Source organism: Grampus griseus (genome assembly GCF_964374135.1).
Source record: "Grampus griseus genome assembly, chromosome: 13".
NCBI classification, from domain to species: Eukaryota; Metazoa; Chordata; class Mammalia; order Artiodactyla; family Delphinidae; genus Grampus; species Grampus griseus.
In genome coordinates, this window is record NC_139007.1 from 58,155,528 (window position 1) to 58,179,016 (window position 23,489).

Here is a 23,489-nt window from a genome sequence, read left to right on the forward strand (position 1 = left end):
ACATTGATAAGGTTATATTGTTCCTGTGGAAGAATCTGTAATGTCTCAGTGCTCTAAGTGAGTTGGATATTCTTAGTAGGAACTGTCATTTATGGAGTACCTCAGTGCCCCAGTCACCAATCTGGGTACTTTCTGTAAATTATGTCCAAGGCTTGTGCCAATTTTTTGAGGTGTGTATTATCACCGCTTCATAGATAAAAAATAATGTTTAGCAAGGATATGAAACATTTCTAAGTCACATAGTTGGTGGTTGTCTATAAGTCACAAGAAGGTAAGCTCCATGAAAACACTGAAATGTTTCCATTTCCTGGTGTATACCCAGCACGAGACTCTTCTTCTTTTTTTTTTTTTTTGGTACGTGGGCCTCTCACTGCTGTGGCCTCTCCCGTCGCGGAGCACAGGCTCCGGACGCGCAGTCCCAGCGGCCATGGCTCACGGGCCCAGCCGCTCCACGGCATGCGGGATCCTCCCGGACCGGGGCACGAACCCGTGACCCCTGCATCGGCAGGCGGACTCCCAACCACTGCGCCACCAGGGAAGCCCACGAGACTCTTCTTAACACGTGGTAGCCTCTCAGGAAATATTTGTTGAATGCTGAAAAAAAGGAATGAACAGAGGTGGGTTTTGAACCCTCACCATTTTGAGACAGAACCCCTTTCTGCCAGGTAGATGTCAACTTCTTCAGCGTGTTCAGGTTTCACTGAGAGGTTGAGCGTGAGGTTTGCCTTTAAGTGATGTCCTTGTCCAGTGCATAGTATCTCCTTCCCCCTTTTCATTTGACCAGTTATATAAATTGCTTCACATAAAATTTCACTGCCGTTTGGGAGAATCTTCAGTTAAGTCAAATGTAACTAAAACGATACTGAGTATATAAGAGGCCAAGCAAAAGTTAGAACCTTGTCTTTAAAAAACTTCTCAATACACTCAAGCAGTTGTTCTAACTTCTACACTGAACTTTGTAACACTTCCAAGTTCTTCAAAAACAAGACATTATCTTTGAGCGTGACATCCCTCTGAGCCGCCGGTGGGAGTTTCTTGGCCCTGGGCTCTTGCATTAGGATCTAATCCTTATCCTCTAGGAAAGGAAATCCCCCGAAGACTCCAGCAACGCACAGGTCTGAGTTCCCAAGAGTCGTTTCCAGAAAGCATGCTGCTTGAGTAAAAGGTCAGAGGACTGACTGATAGGCCATGTGGTCAGCTAATTCATCTTCAGATCGGAGAGGCATCTGTCACATTTGAATACCAAATCCTGCAGTTGTCCATTTCCTAAAAAAATGCTTTTCCCCTCTATTTATTATAGGCACCCTTTATATAAAGGCACTTAACAAACTGATTGACTTTGTCAATTCAGATGAAGAAAAGGGGGAGATTTATAGTTTCCCCCCAAGTTGTCTAATTAAATCAGTTTACTGATTTTTCAGGCCAACAGTTATTTTGAATGTCTATGCGCTAGGCGCTCTGCTAGACCTAGAAAATACAGAGATGAGTCAATAAATCCACGCCTCCCTGGAGCTCACAGTCCAGTCAAAGACAGACAGATAAACAAATCTCCCAGAGCATGGTCAGGGCTGCAGTAATTGGAAAGACCCAGAGGAGGACAGAGCATCTCCTGAGAGAAGACAGGCAGGTGAGTGGCTTACGGCACAGCCTTTCACAGTGTCACCAAAGGATCTTTCTAGAATTTATAAATCCAGTCATGTCACTTTCATGTTTAAATCCGCAGCAGCTCCACACTGACTGCCCCGAAGGCCACAGCCACCTTTCAGCCACTCCCGTGTCCACCCTCCTGCCCCACTCCCTTTACAATCTGACTGCTTAAGTCCTAATCTTGCCCATGTCGCTTATCAACTCTGTGATCCTTGGCAAGCTGCTAACCTCTCTGCGGCTAAGTTTCCTTAAACTGGGTAAATACAATAATCTGTGTCACAGTGTTATTGTGAGGATTAAATGATTTGATAGAAAACTCTTAGAAAAGTGCCTAGCACATAGGAAGTACTACAGAAGGGATGGTTGCTGTTGTTCTGTAGAAGTGATGGCTACTACTCTAATCACTGTTATTCTGTCTTTCCCAGACTGGTGTTATTTTCTGTACTTCCCTGGCTTTGCACAAAGCACCACTGCATAGATTTGTTACTGAATTAGACACCAGGCCCCTCTCTTGGGGCGCTAGCTGAACTGAGGCCCCCTGGCTGGATCAGGGAGTTCTTTCCCGCGCTCAGGTTCACGCTGCCAATAACGAAACTGAGTTTGGTGCAAGCAAGACAGGCTTTTATTCAATGGCCAGAGAATGGAGAAGGGGAGTTCATGCTCTAAAGGCACCATCTCCTCTAAGGGAGGGGAGTGAGGGAATCTTAAGGGTCAGGAGGCAGACAGGTCATCAGGGCACTAGGAAAGGGGTGGAGATTTTCAGGGGCAGCCCGGGCATGTGCGGTCTTCCACACTCCTTTGCACACGGCACCAGTTGTGCGAGCAGAGTACCAATCCCCCCTATTGGGCAAAGATCTTAGCATGGTGATGAAGCAAAGGTAACTCTTGGACTCCTCCAGGTTTCATCTGCACAGATGCGGTCCTGTGGTCAAGTCAGGGCCGGGTTCTGAACGGTTGACCACTGTGTATCTCTCAAAGCATGTATCTCTCCCAGTAGAGCTGCAAACCATCGGCCCAACACCAGGTACTTTTGAAACAAACACAGAGATAAATCAGGGCAAGTGTCCTTCAGCTCTCAGGTGTTGATATGGAAACACAGAGATAAATCAACTCAAGGAAAATGGTGACCATTAGCATACTTTGTCTGCCATCTTGGATCTAGCTGGTTCAGTCTGGTTTTGCCGCGGGCCTTTGTGGCATCTTGTTGATAAAACACAGCTAGCCTGTACAGTTAAAAAATAGTTTCTGTACCTATGCATGGGTGCACGGGTAACACATTGTCACTATGTAGTTTAATTCTTAGGTTACTTCTCACTGTCTCATGTCTTTATCATCAACAAATTCTAGAGTTGTTGCCCTGAGTAGATTATCAACTCAGATTAGGGATTTCACCACAAATTCTTTTTGTTTTAATTTTGTGCTTCTCCACAGAGTCGAAGTCCAGTGCATATTGCAGGCACTCCAACATTTGTTTATTGATTGAAGGGGAAATTCCTTTTTTCCCCCTTTCTCTTTGTGAAGCCTTTTGTAACCATTCTCTCCTTTTCTTCTCTCCACTGTGCTGGTAGCATGTTAACATTTTTTACATATTTCAACTGTAGCTCTTTTCCAGTTCCATTGTAATCATTCATTTTAATGTCCACACGCTTTCTCTGTCAGGGGAGGAATTGCTTTCATTTGCATCTCTGGCCTTTAGCAAAGGCCAGTAGACACATTTGTATGAATACTTGATAAAGAAAGAATAATATTATGTTAACGCCACTGTGTTTGACGGAATTTGTGAGAAAAAAAATTGAGTGATTTCTTTATATCTGTTTTGGTTCACTAAATGTCCAAGAAATGATTCAGGGACTCTAACTAAACAAGCAGGAAACTCCAAATAAATATTGTTCTAACATAGAGGCAAAACATTCCAACAACTTTACTTTTGCTTATATGTCTCCAAGCTTCATGTTTTCTAAGATAAAATATTTTGTCTATAGCTTCTAAGAAAATATCAAAACTTGAAAACTACCTAAATTGTTATAGAGATATGAAAGGATGGTGGATTTTGACATTGTTGGATTAAACTACTTTGAGAAGAAAATTCAAATTGAATTAGATTTCACAGCTCTGATAATCGTTGGAGAGAAATTTCCTACTAAAAACTATTCTGATTGGGTGTTGTGTAACAAAGTAGTAGGTAATTTAAATTTCATCTTTTTTTTTTTTTTTTTTTTTTTTTGCGGTACGTGGGCCTCTCACCGCTGTGGCCTCTCCCGCTGCGGAGCACAGGCTCCGGACGCGCAGGCTCAGCGGCCATGGCCCACGGGCCCAGCCGCTCCGCGGCATGTGGGATCCTCCCGGACCGGGGCACGAACCCGTGTCCCCTGCATCGGCAGGCGGACTCTCAACCACTGTGCCACCAGAGAAGCCCTAAATTTCATCTTTTACAGAGGTGAAATGATTGTTTCTATGGTCATACTTCAGTTTCAGTTTCATGCTATGCATTATCTAAAAGGAAATCTAAATAATATATTTTAGTAACAAAGAGGTGATTAAAAAAATCAGCATGCCTCTTCTGTAGCTTAACAAGAGGGCAAAGATTTTCATATATCATGTATGCTTTAAACTCATGGTTGCAATTTAAATGCTTGCTTACCACTAAATCTTTTCATAGTTTTTTTCAAGATGAGACTTATTTGTAGCAGAACTGTTCACAAGTTTTGTTTTATATTTAGTTAGAACAGTAAGGTTATTGGTAATACATCTTCATGACTGAATTTCTTCAGCAGTGAGGGAATATGTATTGTAAGTCAATAAATTTGAGAATATAAATAACTTCTCTTATCATGATTTTCATTCATTGTCAAAAGGTTAACTCCGATTACTAGTAAAAGTAGTAGAACTTTTTCGTCTTCTTACTTCCAGCAAGTACCTTACGCCAATTTCAGGTTTGTACTTTTGGGTTCACCTCCACTCCAAACCGTCCCACTTCTGAGAACTCAGACTCTGAAATTCTCTTCAGAGTCCATAACTTCTGTTCTTCTTCCTTCCTCACTCCCTCCCTCATTCCCACTCCTTCATTCGCTCGATCCTTCACTTCTCACGGTTCTCCAGGCAAATACCCATGTTCACATGGTCATAACCCTCCCTGTTCAGCTGTTGCAGTCACACCTTGACTCTCTTGTTCCCTTTTCTGTTTCCCCTCCCTTCCTATCTCCCCATGCCATGTTATCTTTTTACCCCACTCCCCCACTCCCACTCCTGGAATTCCAGGCCTCTGGGTCTTATTACAAACAATTCATAATCTCAGTTAAGCTGGGCCCCCAGAGCTGGAGGGTCTGTTCACTCTTCCATTATTGACTCCATCTCTGTTGTCCCTACTGATTTGCTGCCATCCTTCACGTGGGGTCTCCTAAGCCCCCTTCATCACTTCAGAGCCCCACCTTGGCTTCCTCACTCTCCACAGATGCTTCTTACTTACAGAGAAGGATTGAAGGGCTGCTTCCAACTTCCTATGGCTACCCCTCAGCTTTTTTTGGTTTTTGTATCTTTAAGCCTTCTTCTCACCCACCTATCTCTGAGGCTAATCCCCTGAGAGTATTTTATTGTATGATTAACCTGACTGTTTAAAGCAGTTTCTTATAATGAACTTAGGTTGTTTCTGGTTGTTTTTTTTCCAAATACAAACAGTTCTGAATTAAACATCCTTGGATATATATATTATTATGTTACATACTATATTACTGCCCACTTATGAGAGTACAGGCAGTGCTAGCTTTGCATGGTTCTCTGACATGTACAATTTCAGTTCCCACAGTTTAATTAAATAACACCAGTCTCCCAACAACATGGTTCAAATTTCAGTAACTAAGATTTATTGACCATGAGTAATTGCAAAGTACAATCTTTGCTACTAGCTTTTTCAGTCCACAAAACACTATGCAAATAGCAGATGCATATCATGGTCAGTGACCAATGTCACTTCTTTTAAAGTGTGTCAGTGATTGGTTTCTATGCATCTGTTGGTCAGTTCAGCACAGACAGAAAAACAAGTACTTGTGTTGCTTTTTTATCTGCCAGTGGTAGACCTACATCACATTTTATAGAAATGAGTAATTGAAAGAGGGAATTGGCTGATAAAGTGCAGTTAAAAAAAGAAAAGTGATGGGCTTCCCTGGTGGTGCAGTGGTTGAGAGTCTGCCTGCCGATGCGGGGGACACAGGTTCGTGCCCCGGTCCAGGAAGATCCCACATGCCGCGGAGTGACTGGGCCCGTGAGCCATGGCTGCTGAGCCTGCGCGTCCGGAGCCTGTGCTCCGCAACGGGAGAGGCCACAGCAGAGAGGCCCACACACCACAAAAAAAAAAAAAAAAGAAAAGAAAAGTGATAATGCTGGAAATGAAATTCAGATCAAATGTGGATGGGGTTACGGAAGAGATAGCTGACTGTGGGTAGGCTAACACTGCCACTGTTCAACAGACTCTACATATGCAGCCAAAGGAACGTAGTGACAGCGAATTTATTGACATGAGAAGCATGGTTGTGATGGAAAGGATGAAGATGTCCCAGAGGAAGCGACAGTGATACAAAGGTTCATATTAATGGAATTTTTGGAGCTATTTCATGATATTAAAAGTACAAAGGTTAAAACGTTGGAAACTTATCTAAACTTAGAAAGGAATGTGACAATTTGCCAAGGCATATAAAAGATTCTCACTCTGTATTGTGAGAAGTGGATAAAACACTGTTCAAACTATTCTTGATAGGTTTATTACAAAGAAATAAAACTTTAATTTTCCATGGTTTAAATTACAGGATACTAAATACAGATTAGTTTTACTATTTTTTCATTTCCCTATATATTTATAATTGACAGTAAGAGAGTTTTTATTGTTTTTGATAGATTCTTTAGAATTACTCTTCCATAAGTTTGTGTTAGTTTACACCACCATTAAAGGCTTAGGAGAATCCATTAGTACTCTTACGACATTGTTCTATTTGCCATTCTTTACTTATTTGTTCAAGCTCTTCTTCTGATGCCTCTTTATTTTAATGGACATATATACATTTGGGTTTTTGATTTCCTAAAAAAAGAACCTGACCTAGACCCTGTTGTATTTTAGACCCACTGTACTTTCACTCTTTTTTCCTTTACCTTCGTTTTCTTTTGAAATGAGTTAGACCTGCTTCCTCAGTTTATTTGCCATTCACTTCCTCTTTAGTTCTGCAGTCCCTTGACAGTAGGCATGCTGAGGACAGAGGTCATGTCTCTTTTATTACTGAGTACCCAGTACCTAAACTACAGATCAGCATACAGTCAATACTCAGTATGTTTTATTGGAGGGAATGAGTTCAGAAAACATAAAAACGCCTCTACCCACCACCCACCCTGTCCCATTCACCCATCCCTCCTGTCTTTAGTATCTCTTCATCTTGGCTTTGGGGAAATGCCACGCCACCTTTCCGTACTGTGTCCATTCCCCTTTTTCATATTCTGGGTTCCAGCCAAAGTAGGCTGTTCATCATTCATCTGCCACCTCCCGTATGCCTTCCTTCCTGCAAGCCTTTCCTTATACCGGCTTTTCTCTGCTCTGCCCTCTCTTCCCTTCCATCAGCTCTGCCTGGCAATATCATGCCATCATTTCCCCTCTTCAGAGTCCAGCCCAGAGGCTTCCTCTATGAAGTCTTTTCTGATCTCTTTCTCACCGGCCACCGCAGCCTTTCTTCTTTAAACAGCGATAGAACTCTGCAACTAGAGTCTACCAAATATGAACCATTTGTGCTGTTGCTTTTGCCTTTTCCCAAAAGTAGAAGCTCCTTGGGGGGTCTCTTATTCTTTCCTTCAATGCATAATATAGTCTTTACACATAGTTGGTGCTCAATGAATATTTTATTGAATTGTCCTGAAATGTGACATTCCAGAGAGCCGCTCCATTCCACTGAAAAATATTGAGGACTATTTTGTAGATTATTCTGCTTTTTTTTTTTCTAACTCATAAATAAACTTCTGTCATTGTTCTTGGGAGTTATATGGTGTAATCGCTTACACCATATTCACCAAATGATCTAGTTAAAGTCAAATGTCAAAGTCCAGAATAGTGGAGAATGAGGAAGTTGCAAAATGTTAGAGCTGGAAAGATTTTTAGGGATCCAAGGAGTCCAGCCCTTTAATTTTATAAGTGAGTAAATTGATGTCTGGAATGTTAAAGTGACCTGCTCCAAATCTCTACACAACCAGTTTGTGGTAACATTTGGGTCCGGGATGTAGTCGTCCAACCCTGTCTGTTGCTCATTCCCACAAGCTGTCACAGTGAATATGAGAATAGTGTTTAGGTTTGTGTAATTAAACTGTTAAAAGAGGCATCTGATATTCTCATATTGCCTTTTATGGATTAACAATAGAAAATTGTTAGGTTTTCTTTTCTCCCTACCTTAATTATTATAAGTTTTTGGACTGGATTCATTTACATCAACTGGGAAATTTCTGGCAACATTAACCTAGGAAGGCATAGATTTGTTTGCTAATATTTAAGTAAACTTTGTTGAAGTATGACGTACATACAGAAAAGTACCTGAAGCAAAAATGTGGTTTGAATTTTTCCAAGGTGCACACATCACGTGACCAGCACCAGATCAGGAAACAGAGCAGCACCAACAAGTTTAGAAGTATTTAAAGAAATAAAACATTTGAAGAAATAAAAGGGCTTGGAAACTACATCTTTTTTTTTTTTTCTCTCCACAGGTATTGTCAGTCTGTGTGTTAACGACAATCCTTGGTTGTATATTTGGGTTGAAACCAAGCTGTGCCAAAGAAGGTAATTAGTACAGTAATTTGTGTGTGTGTGTGTGTGTGTGTGTGTGTGTGTGTGTGTGTGTAGGGGTACTAGTCAGCCTTTTTCAGAATATGATTGAGATAAGCGTTATGTCCTAATCCCTTGAGTACTCCATAGATAGTGCAAATTTGATGCTGGTTTGAGCCTTTTTCTTGAAGCTCTTTTATTATTTTAGCCATATACTATTTTATTTACTTGCAGAACTTCATCCCATAATGATGAAGAGGGGCTATGACCAAAAAACCAACCAACCAATCAAACAAACAGAAAAACCTCAAAACAGCAAAAAATAAAGAACAAAGACACAAACAAGCAGCTGGCTGACAGGTTCTGGTGCTGTGCTCCTGGAGCCTGTCTCCCTGACTTCCTCCAGTGACTCCCAAACACTTTTTCTCCCTAAGGAGTTAGCCCTGGAGGTTACTAGGTAACCAGTTAGCATCCCTGGGCAACCAGAAACTTATCCTTACATGCTTTTAAGTCTTTTAAAATTGCAGACATTTCAAAGCAACAGTGATATTTTTAAGCTAATATATATATATATATATATATATATATATATTTTATTGAGTGCAGAAATCTAGCCAACACTGACAAGATTACTATGAATAATAAAACTCTGAATCACAGTACACTGTAGCAGTCATTATTTTGGCTCTGAGGTAGTTTTTATTTTTTCCCCGTTAAAATCACTGATGGTCTTCCTAGGGAATTTGGTTTTGAAAATTGAACAAATCCTTCTGTTCAACTGTTCTGTAATTGTAATATTAGTCATTTAAAAAATTTTAGTGATTGTTAAGCTGTCATTTATTGTTGAAATGAATGAAATGTAATTTTATATATTTAGTCAGCAACTATTCAGAGCAAACTGTCAATGTTTAATAAAATTAAAAAGCTATAGACTTTAGTGTTCACCTGTGTAGCCTTTAGACACAAAGTAATTCCCCTTGAGTTCAGTTTGGCATGTAAAAATAAAACCGAATGATTGAAAACAGTAATTTTAATCTAAACTCAACATGGAATGCATATTATTTTTTAAATGACTAGGAACATATTAGTGAGCTCCAAGTAATAGCTATTATTATAATAGCTTTTTCCCCTTGGGTCAGGAAAGTTAATATTTTTGACCCTAGAAATTATTATTGTCATTTCATCTCCTTAAAATTGCCTAGTTTCCCGGTGTTAAATGAGAGTTACACTCTGTGGCAGTGACTTCTTGGGTCAGGAGACCATTGCAGTCAAGAGCTAGGATTATTCATTTTTTTCTTTTGGACTTCCATTATTTTATAAGTGGTTTTTTTTTTCTTACCACCCTGAATTTTTAGTAATCCAATAAAAACCTAGCTTATTCTAGGTAACTAGTAAAGAGTTACAATGTAAAATTGTTTCTAATGAAAAGTATTTTCCTTCCATATCTGCCATTTATCCATTTAACAAAAACTTATTAGTACCAGCTATAGTCAAGGCTCTTGCTAGGCACCAGGGATACAGTGTACTGGCTAACTTCCAGATGTGGTCTTTGTTCTTAAGAAGTTTGTGCTCTAGGGTGACACTGGGATATTAACCAAATGATCTAGTTACAAATGGAAGTAAGTGACTGAGATGAAGGGTAAGGTTTTATACAAACTTAAGAAAAGGAAAAAGGACCTAGACTGGGAGTTTGGGAAAGTTTCTCAAAGGGAGCAGGCTGGATCTGAAGGTGCAATGGATGTTTTAGGTGATGGTGGGAGATGGGTCCCACAGAACATGTTCTGTACAAACACATTACTTCTCCTTTACACCAGACTGAGAGTGATGTAAGTCAGGTATTCTCTGTCTTTCTGAAATATTCATAGATTATCACTTTTTAGAGAACTCTGCATAAAATCTTCAGAACAAGCTCTTCTTATTTTTCTTTTCTTTATTATTCAAAAGTATTTAAGTTTTATTACCCCCAGTAGGGTTTATAACATATAAAAGAAAAAAAGTCATCTTTTTTTCCTATGGCAAGAGATAAAATTGCAAACTCTGTAAGGTTACTGCCTTATATACTGCCTTACTGTGTCACTTTCTACATGTATTTGTGAAAAGATTCTTGGTTAACTTTATTGCCCACCCCATCTGTGTTTTCTAAAACAATATTTGAACCTGACTATAACTAACTTAGGTGTATTAATTGATGTTTGCTTTGTAATTATATAATGATTAGAAACATCTAACTCCTTCAATATTTTCAGTTAAAAGTTGCAAAGGTCGCTGTTTTGAGAGAACATTTGGGAACTGTCGCTGTGACGTTGCCTGCGTTGACCTTGGAAACTGCTGTCTAGATTACCAGGAGACGTGTATAGAACCAGGTAAAAATATGCAGGGGAAAAGATGGAGTCATGGGCCTTGGTAAAAGAGCAAAGAAAAGTTCTGCATCTTTTAGGTATGTGATTTACCTAACCCATTTGAGATTTTTAAAAATTTGGCCTTTATATTTTCTGAGAGAAAAAATTTACATATTTTGCCTTGTTAAAAGTTTTATGGATAGCAAAACTGCCTGTTTTTAATGTATGCTGACAGCCTATGTAGTCTAATTTGCATTTCACCTAAGTTCAGAAAGGCTGCTTAAAATATATGAATATTTCTATGGGCTTATTAAAGCAAGAGTTCTGAAGATGTCCACTTAAACTTCAAAGTAAAACCATCAGACTATGGAAATTTTCTGTCTGATTTGGTCTTCTCTACATATGACATGGAATAACATTTAAATGAGAGCGAGCCAGGTTTAGATTAAATTTTGAGAACTCTGACAATGACTGGTGGAGGAAGCCAAGATGGACATGGGAGTTGTATAATAAGAATTATGTTTGTTTACATTTTAAAATGATGAGATTCTGGCTTTTTAGTGAATAATAATTACTGCCTGAATATTTTCTCTCAGTTCAGATTGACCACTGTGGTGGCAGGTTCTGTGACTGACTAAGGGTTAGAAAATGGTCCATTGTCTCTTCATGGATGATGTTCCAGAGACATTTCTGTATTCACTTTGGACATGTTGAATTTGGACCATGAAATGTATTATGTTGATATTTGTTTCTAGAACGGATATGGACTTGCAGCAAATTCAGGTGTGGTGAGAAAAGGTTGTCCCGAAGCCTCTGCTCCTGTTCGGATGACTGCAAGGACAAGGGCGACTGCTGCATCAACCATGGCTCCGTGTGCCGAGGTCAGGAGGTCATGCCCTCGCCGGGTTCAGAGGCAGGCTTACATCTTCCTAGGTCCTAGTGGGGTTTAGCACAGATGTATTTTTTACATTAGAAGTCATAGTTATTGACCCACCATATTAGCTGAAAAAATATTTAAAAAACATTGTATTAAGGAAAATTTCAAAGATATGTACCTGAATAGAGAGAATATGTGATGAAGCTTGCATCACCCAGCTTAATAATTACCATTATCTAACATGGCCAGTGTTGTTTTATCTGTAGTCACTCACTCTTCTGCTACAACCCCCTCATGTTATTTTGATATTAGCTGCATATTTAACGCTGTACTTGTGGAAAGATCACTTTTGCGGTCCTGGCTGACTATATAACAGGTTCCTTTATAGTAAGTGAAGGCGATGTCTGCTGTGCATTGAGAGAATGGACGTGAAGTTAGGGCATAAGATTCTGTGTAAACTGATGTTATGATGATGTCTCGTCTAGGTGTTACAGGGTTCCTTGAAATTCTTTGACAGAACCTGGCTCTGTATGAGAGGAACTAAGACATCAAGGATTTAATACCAGAAGATTTTGTTGGGTGGATAGAAGGAGGGTTGTAAATTTTGGCTGAAAATATTAACAATTTGAAAATGGAAAAGGTGCCTTCAAGTTCTCCCAAATACAGTAGTATGTTTTCGTCTTGCAATTATACATTCATTTTTTAATTCCTGATATCAGCTAACTTTTATTTTGAAACAGAATAACTCCCTTTATTTGTTTTGTTTCCCTAGAATCACATCCGATATTATCTATGTATCTGTTAACATATTTTGTTTTTGGAATCTGTCCTAATGTGTCTCACAGGCATCACAATCATTGTTTCTATTGAGTATGTTTAACTCATTGTACTTCTTGAAAATGTTTTAGGTGAGAAAAGTTGGGCAGAAGAAACATGTGAGAGCATTAATGGTCCACAGTGTCCAGCAGGGTAAGATTATATTCTGAGATACTAATTTTTTTTAGGAGTACCATTTTTTTCTCTTTCCAAATAAAAATAATAATTATTCATTGCTTCAGTAAATATTATTTTTAGTTAAGCCTTCTTTTGGCACTGGTGGTATAGAGATGATTATGGCATGACTCCCCACTGTGGAAGCTAGTGGAAAAAAGAGAGGTCATAAATATTTCGTATTCATGAGTGTTGGGTGAAAGTATTTGTGTTTTCCTTCTTAGGAAGGAAGGATCTTTACATTCATTTGAAGTTTTTCAAGTTGAACTTACAGCAAATTACAGCTTCTTCTTATTTTTTTTGTGTGTTTTGGTTCATTTATATATTTTTGGGATAACATGTCTGTGAGAAGATGTTACATAATTTTTATAATTTATACTTGTTATTTTTGTATTTAGAGTATTTTTATAATACCTTATGTTTACAAGGTCATCAAAAAAAATTTGTGTGGAATTCAGAAGGTAGAAATTTGGTGACAGTATTAAACATAATCATCTTTGCTTCACTTGAACAAAGATATATGAATTCAAATTCATATAATTTGAATTATTAATCTTCAGAAATATATTTTTATGTCTTTAAAATAATGATTTTTCCAGACTGTTAAACATTTTAAAGCTGTATTTTAGCTTACTTATGTATATAATTTATTTTTGTTTTTTAAATATGTATTTTTGTTTTCTGTTGGATGGAAGAGTTCTTTTCTGTTTAAAACAACAGTAATAGCAGCAAAAACTAAACCCAAAAAATTCCAACAGAAGAGACTTTTTTCAAAGAGGACTTCTCATATATCCTAAGATGTCTGTTAAGTCCAAGGTATATTGGAAATTTTACACTTAATGAATTTTGAATCTTCCTTTTCCTTCTAAACATTGACTATTATTTTCCAATTGTAATGTTGACTCTGTTAGTGGAAAATATAAGTCCTTCTTTCTTTACAAGAAGACCATAATTTAGGACACATTTTATTATACAGGAAATTATTATACCCGTATATTTACCTGGAGGCCCAGCAAACTGTTTTTATGTTTTCTGTTGATTGAATAGAAATAATTTTATACAGACATGGACCATTGAGACTATATGCAGCTGATTCTGCAGTCTCCCAACAGAACTCTGGTACAAATACTAGTTAGTGGAAATTATACACAAATTTCCTCCTTTTTCCATTTGTGTTTGGGTATGAGAGTAAGCTGGGGAGGCAGTAGGGTTGGAAAAGGCAAGGTAAGGTAAATCTTTGTGCTCAGATTTTTAAATTACTGAGTAAACTTTCAGTAGAAAGTTTTTTCATGGTTATCCAATGATATACGACTTTCCTACTGTCTGTCTATCAGATGTCATTAGAAGCTGCAAAATTTCTGAACCATGCCTGTTTTGCTGTAGCCATGGAATGGTTGTCCATAGTTATTCTCTTTTGTTGGGAATATCATTATACATTTTTTTTTTGCTTCCCTCTTTGGATTTCCATACCACACATGTAAATCTGTGTGTGTGTGTGTGTGTGTGTGTGTGTGTGTGTGTGTACCTTCATTGTTTGTTCATTTCTAGCTTTGGTTCATTTCTTTGTTGTTTATATATTTAAATGTAGTAAATACCTCACCAACTTCTCTATTAAATATTAATATCTTTTAAATATGGTAAACTTAAAAGCTAAATATTGTATATAATTTATGTGATATGAGATACTATCTACTAGTTTCAAGTAGAGACAATATCAGAAAATGCTTTTACAGAAAAAAAATAGTGGAAACAAGAAACATAATTTAGAACATGCTATTTGTTAACATTTATTCTCTTGCAAGTTGGGAAAATATGATTACATTTTAGTTGGCTTTGGTCTAGCTTTTGGAATAGCAGGAATCATAAATGATGGTCTCTGTGTGGTGGCTCAGAATGGTATGAGTGCTTAATCAGTACTATTTGATGATATATATGATAAAATATAAAAGCATATATGTGAATATAGATGCTTACAAAATATTCTTTATGAGGATGTTTGCTGAGCTTGTTAGCTTACCTAAGATTACATACCAACCTCAGTGGAAAATCTTCACTGAATCTGTGTCTTCTTTCTTCTTCTTTAAACAATTTTTTTTCTTTCTTTCTCATTATCCAGGTTTGAAATGCCTCCTACCCTCTTATTTTCTTTGGATGGTTTCAGGGCAGAATATTTACACACTTGGGGTGGACTTCTTCCTGTTATTAGCAAGCTGAGTGAGTAACTTCAGAGTTTACTATTGGAGTGCCACAGTTTCAGTGAGATAGACTAAGGAAGGAGTCTTTTTTTCGAAAAATACTGGCAGAATCTGTTTTACTAAACTCCTCTATTGAAAAAGAGTTAAACCTAATGATAAGGAACTAGTGTTTAATATTGTAATTGTTCTGAAACTGCCTTTTAAATAATTCTGAGATAATAGTAGTTATTTTAGGATTTTTATGCCTTGGTGATAGATGTAGATATAAGGATGAGATAAGATATACTTTTTTTTTTTTAGACTTGGATTCCTTTTATGGACAAATTATTTATATATTTATCTGATATGTATTACATCTTAAAATAGCATTTCAAAAACTGAAGATATTTCTGCTACGTTTCTAGTAGGGTAGATATAGAATATTTGTTATTTATCTTATAGTATCATGTAGCATCCTTCCAACTTCTTTATCTCAATAAAGCCTTAATTGAATGATTATTGTATAAGTTACTAATGCAATAGTAAAATTGTCTTTTCTCAGTATTAATGCCAAAGTTTTAAATCACATTAACCACCAGTAATATGAGCATCACTTGTATCATCATGGTTACTGAGAAAAGAAAAAATTAAATATGGGTATAAAAACCATAGAACATTGCTTATCAGTGATCAGTATTTAAGTAGCCACAGTGTAATGCTGGACTGAACTAGAAGTAAGTAAATACACTGTTTTGGTGTTCTTCTGGAGTTCTGAAACATTATTTACTAGACTTGAGTATATGAGGTTGGTTTAAACATCAAAGTCACTCTCAGTAAATACATAGGTACGTTTATTGTACTTCTTTTGTGACAAACCAAAATAATATTTGGAGAACTTTTAAAAACTTCAGTTTCTAATTTCTCCTGGGAAGAAAATAGTTTTTATAAATAATCATTTGACATAAAAAAGTCTTTAGCAGAGAGCTTGCTTGGGCAAGGAAGGCTCTGTTCTTACCAGCCAGGCTCATGAGCTTTGAGGTTTGAATATGGCCCTTTGTTATCATCAGGAGGAAAGTTTGTTTCCATAGCACCAAATATGAGTTCAGAACCTGAGTTCAGAATTAAGGAGCTGTAGGTACCTATACATGAAGTTGAAAGGAAATCAATACACAGTTAGACTAAGTTCTCTCTTTGGGTAGTTGGGGAATGTAGCTTGTAATTCTGAACTATTTGGAAGGCAGTGAGATAGACAGACACATGCCAATCTGAGGAATATTTTCAGGCAATGGGGTATTGATATGCTAGAATCATTAGTTATGTATTCCCTCTTCAGTAGTAGAGGCAGAAGACGAATGTGACACTAGGGCTAAATCAGCAACAGTTTGACTTCTGTCCTTTCTTGTACTTGAAGCCAGAAGATGCTTTTTATCTTTAGAGCAGTGTTGAACTTGTCTAGAGTTAGCTAGATTGGATTTTTGGGATGGGACACTGTCATCCCAGCTACTGCTTCATTCTTGTTTTAATTTTGCAGATTTAGCTACTAGTGCAGTTTTTTGTTGTTAAAATATAACTACTTCCTATAATTTAGTATGTTACCACCAAGTAGTAGCAGACAAAGATCTAGCAAGAATCATTATGGTCCATCTGGAACTTAATGTTATTGATAAGTATGGGATAATTATTTCATTGGCTTAACTATTTTGTTTAATGATTTTCTAAGTAAGAGAAAAACTAATTCTTAACATTGAATTCGAATCCAAAATGTTGCTTTGTAATTCACCCTGAATTTTTATATGGTTGTAAATCCCTTCTAGGTTCACTTTTTAGTACTATTTAGAAGTCTGTGGTATCAAAGCTAAATGAGGGAAACAGATTGTTAGTTGTATTTAATAACAATATTTAATTTTTTTCCCTTGTAGAAACCTGTGGAACATATGCTAAAAACCTGAGACCAGTATATCCAACAAAAACTTTCCCCAATCACTACAGCATTGTCACAGTAAGCTCTGCATTTCAACTGTTATATGTTCACAGAAGTGAGATGTAAATGTAATATTTTTCAAGAGAATAAGTAGATTTCAGATCAGAAAAAAATAACTTCTTTTTCATTGTGTAGTTAAGCAAGGAAACCTAGGATCTGGTCTTAGCTTTTCTACTAACTAGTTGTGGCCTTGGGCAGGTCACTTTACTTTCTGGGTCTCCATTTCCCATCTGTGAAAAGAGGTGACTAAAGACTCCAAGAAATGATTTCTTGGTTCCCTTTCAATTTAAGAGTCTCTGATTCTTGGGTCCTGTTTTTTCTCATTAGTTTTTATCTTACTTTATTTGAGCCCCAGACTGTCTGCACTCACATGTTCTCAGCTGTCTTTCCAGTCATCTTGATGTATGAGTTCTAAGCAAGCCACTTTGCCTGACTTTAGGTAGGATTACAGCTCTATTTTTGTTTCACTCAAAGTTTGGAGATTTAATTTGAATCCAGAAAAAAAAAAGTAGAATTCATTAGGCCTTAGGGTTGAAGCCAGAGAATTAATACTTTAGCTTGTGTTGGTACAAGCTATTCTTGGACCCAACCAAAAAGGAGTTTGTTCTGAAGAAATGTTTCACTGAGCAATGCAAAAGGACAACACAGTACATTTTTCAAAATTAGGCTGCTTCTTTATATAGAACTTCATCCATATCATTCCTAATTTATTTTCTCCTATTACATAAATTAAAACACAAATACTCCATAATATCTCGAGTGGTTGGTTGTGTTTTAACAATAACCATTGTTTTTTTCTCCTCTCCTTAAGCTGGATTAAGTTCTGTGTAGCTAAAGTTGTCTATTTCTCTTTGATGATTTTGTTCTGTAACTTTAAAAACTTAAAACTTGCATAAAACTTCTATTTTATATTTTTTAGGGACTTTATCCAGAATCCCATGGCCTCATTGACAATAAAATGTATGATCCCCAAAGGAATGCTTACTTTGCACTTAAAAGTAAAGAGAAATTTAATCCTGAGTGGTACAAAGGAGAACCAGTGAGTTGTTTGTTTTATCTATTAAAATTATTTTTATTATTCTCATCTGTTTCTATCAGAGTAAAATCCCAGATTCCCTGGAGCTTTTAATAACTCATTTCATTTACTATGTTTTTTGCCATCCTTATGCAAACAGAGATGAATTCAGGTAACTCTAAATATAGCTTGTATCATTATGTAGTTTATTCCAGAGTGGGGTTTGGGTTATGCTGAGCCAGTTCTCTTTTCTGCTTGATCTTACCTTTTTGTCCTAGTAGCGAAGAGCAGTAGTCTGGGGGTAATATTTTGATCTACACAAAGCTAACTGTTTCTACAGGTGTAAACTTTGACTTTGTTTGCATTTGCTAACTTAGAAGATTCTCTCTGATTGTGATTTAGATGTGCTCTCCTTTTGAGTTTTTATAAATTGCCATGACAATTCTATAAGGTCTATTTGGATAGTCTTGCTATTCCTCTTGGAAGGAGAAGAACATTTGCAAGTTATAAATTCAGTTTTTAGCTCTGACATTTAAAGCTGTGTGACTGTGGGTAAATTATTCTTCCTGTGCCTCAATTTTCTCATATCTGTACTGTAAATAATACTGTAAATACTGTTAACTACCTCATAGAGTTATTGTGATGATTAGTTGAATTGATAATCTAGGATGCTATTAGTTGAATTAATTCATTGATTAGTTGAATTAATAATCTAGAATACTATTTAGAACTGTAATTGGCAATAATAAGTGCTTAATAAATGTTAGTTACATAAGCAAAAATGTCAATAAGTTAAAGATATGTATATTTGTAAATTTTTCTTTTCTTTTTCCTTTCATGAATTTTTCTTCTTTTAAGAAGGAACCTATTCTAGTGGGAAGCAGCCGCATAGCACAGGGATATCAGCTCGGTGCTTTGTGACCACCGGGAGGGTGGGAGGGAGGGAGATGCAAGAGGGAAGAGATATGGGAACATATGTATATGTTTAATTGATTCACTTTGTTATAAAGCAGAAACTAACACACCATTGTAAAGCAATTACACCCCAATAAAGATGCTAAAAAAAAAAGGGGGCTTCCCTGGTGGCGCAGTGGTTGAGAGTCCGCCTGCCGATGCAGGCGACACGGGTTCGTGCCCCGGTCCGGGAAGATCCTGCGTGCCGCGGAGCGGCTGGGCCCGTGAGCCGTGGCCGCTGAGCCTGCGCGTCCGGAGCCTGTGCTCCGCAACGGGAGGGGCCACAGCAGTGAGCGGCCCGCGTACCAAAAAAAAAAAAAAAAAAAAAAAAGAAGGAACCTATTAAGTAGAAGTAAGACTATAAAAGTTGCAGGAGTTATCAACTGTTCATATTTTTTAGGTTAATTTCTGATTATTTAATTTCTCTTTGCTGCTGTTCACAGTCATATTACATTGTTATTTTGTAGTCTAACTGCTGGAGCTTATTAACGTCAAAAACACTCTAGCATTTGGGAGGAAAGCATTGGGGTTGCGTGAACAGATGTTTTCCTAAGAAATGAATGCTTGCATAATTTCCTAACTTTCCTTCACTGGCTTCCCCAGATTTGGCTTACAGCTAAATATCAAGGCCTGAAGACGGGCACATTTTTTTGGCCAGGATCAGATGTGAAAATTAATGGAATTTTCCCAGACATCTATAAGGTGTATAATGGGTATGTATAGCTGTACTTTTTCTAGGACCTATAACATAGAATTTTTTATTTTCTTATCATAGCCTGAGTTCTCGCATTTGAATGATATGTTGTTTGAAAAATGAGACCTGTCAGAATAAGAACTCTGTCTCAAAGAGTTTTAGATGGACGATAGATAGACAGTAAAACTATGATGAATTTTTTCCTGGAGGTTTTCTAGAAAGCACTGGTAACATGTTAGAGTTTGCATTCAGATCTTTGGGCAGGAATAAGATAAGTCCTGGTGAAAGTAGAGGTCCTGCACATTTTCACTCTAGGGAGAAAGAACGAGGAGAAGGAGGTGAAAGTATTAAAGGGACACAGGTAGGAGTGACTCTCTGGTATCTGGAAATATTATTTAAAAGAAGATATTAATGGTACCCCTGGATTTGCATTTTCAAATTACTTTGTTAAACGTTCCATTTAATGTGAGAAGTGATTGAAGTAACCTCCCTGTGATATTCAAAATCCATGAGGTACCACGAAAAAAACAGAAACTTCTTTTCTGGAAAACTCTCTTTGGATCATTTTAGGGAGACTAGCAAAATAGTTTCGTCTCTCACTTGGGAAATTATGTCATAAAATCAATACGATAATGTATTTGAGGGACGAAAGGAAAAGTTCATAAATTCCAAACAAGAAATGCATAATGATTTTCTATGGTGACCTTATGCTGTTGTTTATTCCTTAGGGTACACACGGGCACCTTGTTATTTGCCGTTAGTTTCATTCCATAGATGGTTATTGAGATTCTATGTGACAGGCACTGTCCTAGGCCTGGGGGATTTGAAGAGTAGTGATATATGTTCTCTGGCTTCTCAAGGTCTGATAGAGACCTTCTCAAGGTACAACTAAGTGTACTTGAGGTTGGGCAAGCACTCTGATGGAGACATGTAAGCAAAATCCTGTGCCCACAGGAAGGTGTCGTTAATTCTGCCCAGAAATTGTTGCCTGGAGAACTGTCTGCTCATTAGGTGTCCACTTCCCAATTTTACTAAGAGTCATCAATGAGTGAGTTCTTCGTGAGGTCCTCTTTGAAGAGTGTATTGACACATGGGTTATTCATGCCATAGCAATTGCTATTCTCAGGTCCAGGAGTAAGATCCTGAGGTAGAGTATAGGAAGCAAATCTTTTAAACCCGGCTACAACTTCCATATGTGTAAAATTTAATGTTCGTTTCTTTGTCGAGAAAACAATTTTAAGTTTTCAGATGAAACTCTTACATTGCTTGGAACACATTTGATGCCTTGAATTGTTTTAGTCTCTCTGCAATTTTCAATGAGACACACATTTATACCTTAAACCCAAACAGTTGTCACAGATTTGTTTTCATTTTGTTTATCTTTCATATTAGTTCAGTACCATTTGAAGAAAGAATTTTAGCTGTTCTTAAGTGGCTGCAGCTTCCTAAAGATGAAAGGTATGTAGACGATTAATTTCTGTCATAAAATACTCCTTTGTTTTATAAAAACGTCAGAATATTTTAAATAGATGACAGGAAAACTTTGCTATTGGCTATGATGTTTTATATCCAAATTAACTCTTTAGTGTCCTATTACAGCCACATTTTGAAGAACTCTAAACATGTAAATCATTTCTCAGCAATTTTAGAAATGTTACCCCAGTGTTGTATTAACTTTTATTCACTATCAGTTGTTGAATTATTCTTTCTATTCTGTTTTACAATGTGTTCGTAAAATATTACATTTTGATACTGTTTGATTTAGACCACACTTTTACACTCTGTATTTAGAAGAACCAGATTCTTCAGGTCACTCTTATGGACCAGTCAGCAGTGAAGTAAGTACATTTTTATCAGTGATTACTTCATTAAACCTGGTAATATCTAACTGAACCTTGCTTTGAAGCAGGTTTCTAGACCATTCTATAAGAATCCATGATTTCTGGAAAGAGTGAGTATTAAGCATGTTTTTATTAAACCAAAAGATGCACTTTAATCAAAAAGAGTTGGGAGCATTGTTTTACGCTATCTACAGTGTTAAATTGAACCAGTGATGAGTTAAATTCTATATTTTCAATTTCAAATGAGACTTGTCACACTCCACCCTTTGTACTCTTTCCATCAAAACCTATCTCCAGTAATTTCAGTGTAGTTAACAACCCACATGCCCTTGCTTTGATTCTGTCCTTCAGCTAAGTAGAAATGCTCCTTCTTAGGGGTGGGAGATGTGTGGCCGTCAGTGCGGCCATGTCATAATTAGACAAATGGAAGTTTCCTGTAGTTCTTATCTTGGTTCGAACAATTGGCCAGATGCTAGTATAATTTTTATTCTTTCACTATTAAGACCTGTGTCTAGGTCAGTTTGGCTACAAGAAGTCTAAGGATCATTTTGTAATTGATTATCAGATCACATAAGTTTTAAGACCAGTGCTATTTTTTCTATTCACTAAAGATTTCCCAAAGTACCTGCTTTTCTGTTTCATCTTCAGTCAAGGTCGAGCCCATCGCTTTTCAAATCATATTCATCAATTTATAAACTCAGTTAAACGCTAGTATTATTTGCTCATCGAAACCCACTTTATCTTCATACTTAAAAATTCCAGTCCATGTTGCTTGGATATCTTTGAGTGAAAGAAAGACCATGTTGAAAGAGGTTGTTTCATAATACAGTGAAATACACAGACTATAGATAAAGGTTAGACTGTTTTGATACAGTACCGAAGACACAGGCAAAACTGCACAAGAATTTGCCTCCCGTGGTTTTGCCCGGAGAGAGGAGGAGAGAAGAGCCAGAGGTAATTTGCCAAAATCATACACCATTCTGTGTCCTTGTGATATTCATATGCAAAATAATACAGTTTGTATGGAAACAATGGGCTGTATTCCTAGAATTTTAATTTTAATTTTAAAAAATTAAGTACATAGAACTATAAGAAGCATTTCATGAATACTTTTAACTGCATGACATGAGGTTATTTCCCTTTCTTAGGTCATCAGAGCTTTGCAGAGGGTTGACAACATGGTTGGCATGCTGATGGATGGTCTAAAAGAGTTGAACTTGCATAGATGTTTGAACCTCATCCTTATCTCAGATCACGGTAACCTGAATTTGCATCATTTTTCCTTCAGGTTAAATGGTGCCCCCAGAAGTTTACTTGATTGATTATTGTTTTATTATTTCCTCTGACTTTTGTAGTTAATACTTTCTTTTAAATGTGATTTCTTGTAGAAAGCCTTTAGAAAATACTACATTAAATATAAATCACAAGTGAAACGTAGAATTCACAGAAACCTAAGAGCCTATTAACCACAATGCACTCATCTCCTGATTTGGGGTGGGATTACACCAGGAACTTGGAGAGTTAAAACAATTTTTTTAATATTAAATTTTGGTAAATCTACTCTAAAAATTTTAGGTGTAATTTGAATAGATTATTATGTGCTGCTTCTGTTTTCTCTAGCATGATAAAGCTGACTTTTAAAAGCAGTATGTATTAATTTTGGCAATATTTTAAGTTAACTTTTACTTACTGTGACCTTTAGAACATGTATGTGTATAGCCTTGGGACTGTAAAAGCAATGTATATACAAGAAAATAGGAAAGACGTTCTTTTTGTTTGTTTGTTTTTGTTGTTATTATTGTTTACTTCAGAAATAATTACTGAAAACTATTTCTAGAAACAGTCCTAAGAAGCTGTATCCTAAAGAAGCCCCCAGTCCTGGAATGAGGTTGAGAGTTTTATACTCATAGTTAATATGCTAGGTGATTCTGAGAAAGTAACTACGCTTTCATATTCAGTCTAAAACTGTGATATTCCTCATCACTCACATAAAGATACTGTAATATATAAATAAGAAGAAACACTAATTTTGGATGAAGGAAAGGGAAAATTTTTTTTTTAAGTGACGTGGTAGATATACATGAAATTCTGTGTCTTACCTATTAGATGTTCAGCTGTCATGAGTGCTAACCTCATGTTTATTGATTTAAATTCTGGAAGGGAAAGAAATTCTGTCCTACATGTTAAATGTTT

The 23,489-nt window shown here is 36.9% G+C and overlaps 1 protein-coding gene across 3 annotated transcripts in view; it reads left to right on the plus strand.

Annotated features, from left to right (window-relative positions):
* Nucleotides 1-23,489, plus strand: part of ENPP1 (ectonucleotide pyrophosphatase/phosphodiesterase 1) — a gene marked incomplete at its 5' end in the record, with an annotated part of 68,255 nt that overhangs the window by 24,023 nt on the left and 20,743 nt on the right. For 2 of the 3 annotated variants that reach the window (XM_082668541.1, XM_082668540.1), the window contains 11 exons: nt 8,374-8,446; nt 10,678-10,794; nt 11,526-11,651; nt 12,556-12,616; nt 14,754-14,851; nt 16,731-16,810; nt 17,712-17,831; nt 19,365-19,474; nt 20,848-20,913; nt 21,221-21,293; nt 22,445-22,553. In XM_082668541.1, the coding sequence (XP_082524667.1) occupies nt 8,374-8,446; nt 10,678-10,794; nt 11,526-11,651; nt 12,556-12,616; nt 14,754-14,851; nt 16,731-16,810; nt 17,712-17,831; nt 19,365-19,474; nt 20,848-20,913; nt 21,221-21,293; nt 22,445-22,553 (1,033 nt within the window). Of the gene's footprint in view, nt 1-8,373; nt 8,447-10,677; nt 10,795-11,525; nt 11,652-12,555; nt 12,617-14,753; nt 14,852-16,730; nt 16,811-17,711; nt 17,832-19,364; nt 19,475-20,847; nt 20,914-21,220; nt 21,294-22,444; nt 22,554-23,489 lie in introns of those variants that run through there. The other variant, XM_082668542.1, reaches the window with a different exon arrangement.